The 6,000-nt window shown below is 43.4% G+C and overlaps 1 protein-coding gene across 1 annotated transcript; it reads left to right on the forward strand.

Annotated features, from left to right (window-relative positions):
• Positions 1-3,187: 3,187 nt before the first annotated feature.
• Positions 3,188-5,283, forward strand: LOC116365968 (TOG array regulator of axonemal microtubules protein 1-like). The gene is made up of 4 exons (XM_031818297.1): positions 3,188-3,417; positions 3,801-4,063; positions 4,714-4,819; positions 4,971-5,283. The coding sequence occupies exons 3-4, from the start codon at positions 4,751-4,753 to the stop codon at positions 5,208-5,210; spliced, it is 309 nt and encodes a 102-aa protein (XP_031674157.1). The 5' UTR covers positions 3,188-3,417; positions 3,801-4,063; positions 4,714-4,750; the 3' UTR covers positions 5,211-5,283.
• Positions 5,284-6,000: the final 717 nt, after the last annotated feature.

Genomic DNA, 6,000 nt, shown 5'->3' on the forward strand with positions numbered 1-6,000 from the left:
CCTCTCCTCCATCATGTTCTTCTGGTCTCGGTGATACATCAGTCTCCACAAAAAGATCTTGGCTCCTCTCCTCATTCACAACCTCTCCACAGTTGCACTCGTCAGTTCTCATGCGACATCCTTCGCAAAATGCCCTTTCCTTTCCACCTAAACATTCTCTTGCATAATGCCCTTGCTTCCCACACTTATAACATTTTAATTCAGGGCAGTCCTTCAAAATATGACCAGGCTGAATACAAAGCCTACAAACTCTGACCTGCTTATCATGAATAACTCTAAAGTACTCTCCTCCTTCAAGTGTGTCAAACTTTGTAGAGTACGGCAATGATTTCACAGTGTCAGTAAATTTCACTTTGCAGTATCTCGTGCCATCTGCTATCTCCGTCCCTGGCCAAACTCTCCTCCTGATTTCAGAGACTGCTGATACACCCCAGCTACATAGCTTGGCCAATATAGCGTTGTCTTCCATATACACAGGCAGATTCATGAAAGAGACTATAAGTTCATTGGAAACCATGTCTCTTGCCATAATTCTTGTTTCTTTAATCATAAAGCCATCCATTAAGCGCTCTTTTCCATTTCTCATCGTGACCTCGTACTTTCTTTCTCCTTTTACTCTACATCCCACCACCTCTCCACACACCTCTTTAATTGCACGTAGTAACTCCATCGTCGTGACCCTATCTTCTCCCATCAACTCCACTGCCACCGTAAATTCTTTACCATATTTCATCTCTCCTTCATCTCCATTTTTCTTCCGTTGAGCATTTTCTTTGTCCTTATCCATTCCATTAGCCATTGCCATGTTGTCTGTCATAGTAAAGAAAATTAACACCCAAAAAACTCTCCCCCAAGCAGCAAAACTGCAAAGGGGGAAAAAACGAACCAAACTTAAACTTGTTCAAATGCAAAAATCTAAATTATACTCCAAAAAACGATGAAAATAACCAAAAAAGCTCTCAAGCAAACAAACACTCACTCACGACTTAATTACCAACACCTGTCAAACTTTCCAAACAGGAAGTGCTCACTCAGGCCGGTGTGGTCGTAAGCGAGAAACTATCCCTTGGTGCACTATATAAAGTCAAAGTGAATCTGATTAACAGCTGTTGCATTTTCACCATTTAGATAAGCATCTTTGTGTCACTCAAAAAGTAGAAGAAATTGCATATACTGTAGCCATAATTTGTAGCACAGATTGTTGGATGAAATACAAACTAACCTTGCTTACTTATTTCAAAGCAAGGGCACATATTTCAGCCTTGTGGGAAAAAACGGACAAAGACAAAGTCTCCCATCCAAGTACTAACCAGGCCCGACCCTGCTTAGCTTCCGAGATCAGACGAGATCAGGCGTGCACGAGAAAAACTCATGTGACCACTTGCCGCAATGTTATCTTTCTGGCTCATTTTTCAAAATAAAACCCTGAAACTATGTCTGAAGACTATTGACACCCTGAGGAAGCGATAGGAAAAGGAATCTGCTTGATATCCCTTTAAATGGAGCAAAGGGAGGCTATGGAACATGGAGTTTTCAAAATAGAAGCCACTTCCTGTTTTGATTTTCCTCAGGGTTTCGCCTGCAATATCAGTTCTGTTATACTCACAGACAATTACCCCACTCTTCCACCAAGGCACCTGCAAGTACTCAGACATTTCTGTGGGGAATGGCCCTTGCTCTCACCCTCCGATCCAACAGATCCCAGATGTGCTCAATGGGATTGAGATCCGGGCTCTTCACTGACCATGGCAGAACACTGATATCCCTGTCTTGCAGGAAATCATGCACAGAACGAGCAGTATGGCAGGTGTCATTGTCATGCTGGAGGGTCATGTCAGGATGAGCCTGCAGGCAGGGTACCACATGAGGGAGGAGGATGTCTTCCCTGTAATACACAGCGTTGAGACTGCCTGCAATGACAACAAGCTTAGTCCGATGATGCTGTGACACACTGCGCCAGACCATGACGGACCCTCCACCTCCAAATCGATCTCGCTCCAGAGTACAGGCCTCGGTGTAATGCTCATTCCTTCAGCGATAAATGTAAATCCGACCATCACCCCTGGTGAGACAACACCGCGACTCGTCAGTGAAGAGCACTTTTTGGCAGTCCTGTCTGGTCCAGCGACGGTGGGTTTGTGCCCATAGGTGACGCTGTTGCCGGTGATGTCTAATGAGGACCTGCCTTACAACAGGCCTACAAGCCCTCAGTTCAGCCTCTCAGCTTATTGCGGAAAGTCTGAGCACTGATGTAGGGATTGTGCGTGGGAAACATGGGAAACAGTGCTTAAACCCTTTACAATGAAGATCTGTGAAGTTACTTGGATTTTTACAAATTATCTTTGAAAGACAGGGTCCTAAAAAAGGGGAGTTTATTTTTTTGCTGAGTTTATATATATATATAGTATTTACAAATTCACCACATTTATGATTTTATATGGGAATCAAAAAGCTTTCATGAATGTTCACCATGTGCTGATGTGCTCAGCACTGTCAACAGACCCCATTATGACATCACAATGTAACGGAAGCCTTGCCATGATATCATTGCTGGTTCCATCTGACAAGCAACATTTAATTTCCACTCATTTCAATGATAGATCTCTCACAGAGATAGGTTAAGTTCTTATTTTGAGAGTGTTAATATTTATCATCAATCGAGGGAGAAAATGAAGTTTTGTAAGGCTCATCAGTTTTTCAAACGTTTTTCCAAAAATATCACTGTTTATTTTGTGGTTTCATAGACATACAGTATGCCTACATCCATAAAATCTTTAGCTTACATTTTTTTTATGACACACTGTAGAAACTATTTTGCCTACTTCACTTCTGCTATACATTTCATACTGTACCATTGTGATCCAGGGCTATCAGGAGAGCTACCCAATCCCAGAGGGCCATCGTGGCTTCATCAGTGATGCCAGACTTCTGCAGATGCAGAGAGCTGAGAGAGAAGCCATGGAAGCAAAGCAAAGAAAGATAAGTGCTATCCATGAGAATTATGTCCGGACTGCTCTCATCGGGGTTGGCAGCACCTTCGCGCACCACTTCGTCCCCTCTATTCAGTGCATTCCGCGGCCGAAAGCTCCACCAAGGCCTTTGCTACGAAGGCTTGAACACATAGCTCTGGCCCCACTGAAGAACGTGGTGGGGGTGGACGGAGCCCAAGTTCGACCCGGATCTAAACTCTCTGGAGTCCATCCAGGTAAATAAATCATTCAGCAGCATTAGCGTGTGGCCTGTTCCCGTCCCTCCAACTGGAGCTCCCTCCAAGAGGGGCAAGAAGAAGAAGAGCAGGCGGGAGTCGAAGCCCTGAAAGTCCAGTCGGACCAGGGCTGTGCTGACAACAACGGACCCATTGACCTGATGGAGGAGGTGAGGGACATCGAGGCTCACCTGAAGGAGGAGGCCTGGAAGGTAGGATGGACTTAAAATGTATTGTAAATGTGAAAGTTTGCAGTTCAGAATTATACTTGGACCGATAAATTGCCAAAACAGATAGTTGTTCCATATCTTAAAATCAAATCAAAATGTATTTGTCACATGTGCCGAACACAACAAGTGTGGCCCTTACCGTGAAACCAACAGTGCAGTTCAAGAAGAGTTAAGAAAATATTTCCCAAATAAACTAAAGTAAAAATTTATTATAATTTAAGTAACACAATGACATAACAATAACGAGGCTAAATACAGGGGGTATCGGTACCAAGTCAGTGTGCGGGGGTACAGGTTAGAAAGGATACTCTCTTTGACAGCATGATAGAATATATCCTAGAATTCTTTTCTGGTCTATACCAAAGGTGGTACATGAGGTGAAGGCCGTGGGCAGGAGAAGTTTGGGCTCGGCCATGTCCACAGGGGAAATAGCCACCAGCTCTCTGGGAAGACTGAGCTCAGTGGATATGAACACCCCTGCTGAGCTCCGTGACTACTTGGATGTTGGGACCCCGGTCAAGTTGCGTGACAGCCCACCCAGGCCTGCCCCCCCCTCCTATCAAGCCCAGGAGCAAACTGCCTCGGCCTATAAGGTTCCTTAGCTTGCCAAAGGCTGCCACCGGCTCAGGTCAGTCCCTCTCATGTACTCACACTAATGTAAATTAGACAGGGAGATGAAGCTAGGTAGATTGATAGAAAAACAGTAGGAAGGGAAGAGACACGAATGGCTTTAGCCCAGGGCCACACTTGATTTGCCTGTTTCACAGTGAGAACCTTTACTCAAGGCTAATTGGACACTTCTTCTGAGCAGGGAGCGCACCAAAAATATATGTGCTAAATTTAAAATGATATCATAATGAACTAGTGTTAAAAGCTACAAACGGATATGGAAATTAGTAAATGCATAAATAAATACATACAGTTCATAGAGAGATAGATGTCTGCTGTCAACCCATAGACAAGATGGCAGCCAGTGAGCCAAAGGGCCAAATAAAGACCCAGGCCAGATTGCAGCCCCTGTCCAACCCAGAGCAGGCCCTGACTAAGACCGTCAAGCTGCTCCACTCTGCCTCCGATGACTGGTGAGCATTCACTAGACAAGACCAATGGAGCTAGGCTAAAGGAAGCACAGTGTAGTGTCCTTGGAAATGTAGATTTGAGCTACAGAGCGTAGAAACTTCTGAATTTAAGAGACCAAAGTCCTAATTGATGAACATCATTATAATGTTTTTGGAAAATGTTGTGGAAAATGCTTACGTTTCTTTCACTGAATTGCAGGGAGAAGAAGATCGAGGGCTTGACCTTTCTCCGTGTGATGGCTCAGAACCACATGGACATACTGATGCCTAAACTCCATGATATCTGCCTTGCCATTATAAATGAGGTAGCTGTATTCATTCACTGCCCTATTCATTCATCTGCACAAATCTGCTACATTTGGAGAACAAGTCAAATTATTGTGTCATGTTTCTGATGTTCGTGGGTTGTTCTGCTCAACATTAATAGCTGGTCCTGTGTGTGTTATTATGATTCAGGTGAAGAACCTGCGCTCTGCAGTGTCCTGTGCTGCCATGGCCACACTGGGTGACATGTACGTCCACCTCCAGAGGGCCATGGATTGTGAGGTGGAGGGGACGGCACGCGTGCTGCTGCACAAAGCCAGCGAGGCCAACGCCTTCATCCGGCAGGGCGCCAACTTTGCCCTGGGTCACATGGTGCAGAGCTGCACCCCTACCCGTGTCATGAATGCCCTGCTGGTCGGTGGGCTGAGGTAAAGAGGGAGAGGGGTCAATTAACACTCACTAAGGGGTAGATCCGGACTTCCACAAATTGTCCCATTATCCAAACCTATATAAAATATATTTTGATTTGTTTAACACTTTTTTCTTACTACAGGATTCCAATTGTGCTATTTCATAGTTTTGATGTGTTCACTATTATTGTAAACTGTAAAAAATTGTAAAAATAAAGAAAAACCCTTAAATGAGTAGGTGTGTCCAGACTTTTGACTGGTACTGTATATATTGTGGTAATGCAAATATGGTCCAATCCAAGGGTGCAAAGCTTTTGGAGACTTACCCAGAAAGACTCACAGCTTTAATCGCTGCCAAAGGTGATTCTAACATGTATTGTGAATACTTATGTAAATGAGATATTTCTGTGTTTCATTTTCAATACATTTGAGAAAAAAAAATGAAACATGTTTTCACTTTGTCATTATGGGGTATTGTCTGCAGTTGGTTGAGATAAAAAAAAAAATTACAACTATAATTTAATTCATTTGGAATTCAGGCTGTAAGAAAACAAAATGAGGAATAAGTTAAGGGGTATGAACACTTTCTGAAGGCACTGTATATCTGCAAGAAAGTGATAAATGAGCGACTCTTTGAAAGGGGGTCATATATACATTGCCTTATAATTTTTTTAAAAAGCTATCATGCTATAATCGCCATTGTTTCTCAGACCAAATCTTCATTCTGGTTTAAACAAAGCAATCTGATCATGCTCCAGTAATTACACGCTACAGGGATTTTTTTTTTAAATGGCTTCTGCAAAGCACATCCA

Source organism: Oncorhynchus kisutch, unplaced genomic scaffold, assembly GCF_002021735.2.
Source record: "Oncorhynchus kisutch isolate 150728-3 unplaced genomic scaffold, Okis_V2 scaffold1327, whole genome shotgun sequence".
Lineage (NCBI taxonomy): Eukaryota > Metazoa > Chordata > Actinopteri > Salmoniformes > Salmonidae > Oncorhynchus > Oncorhynchus kisutch.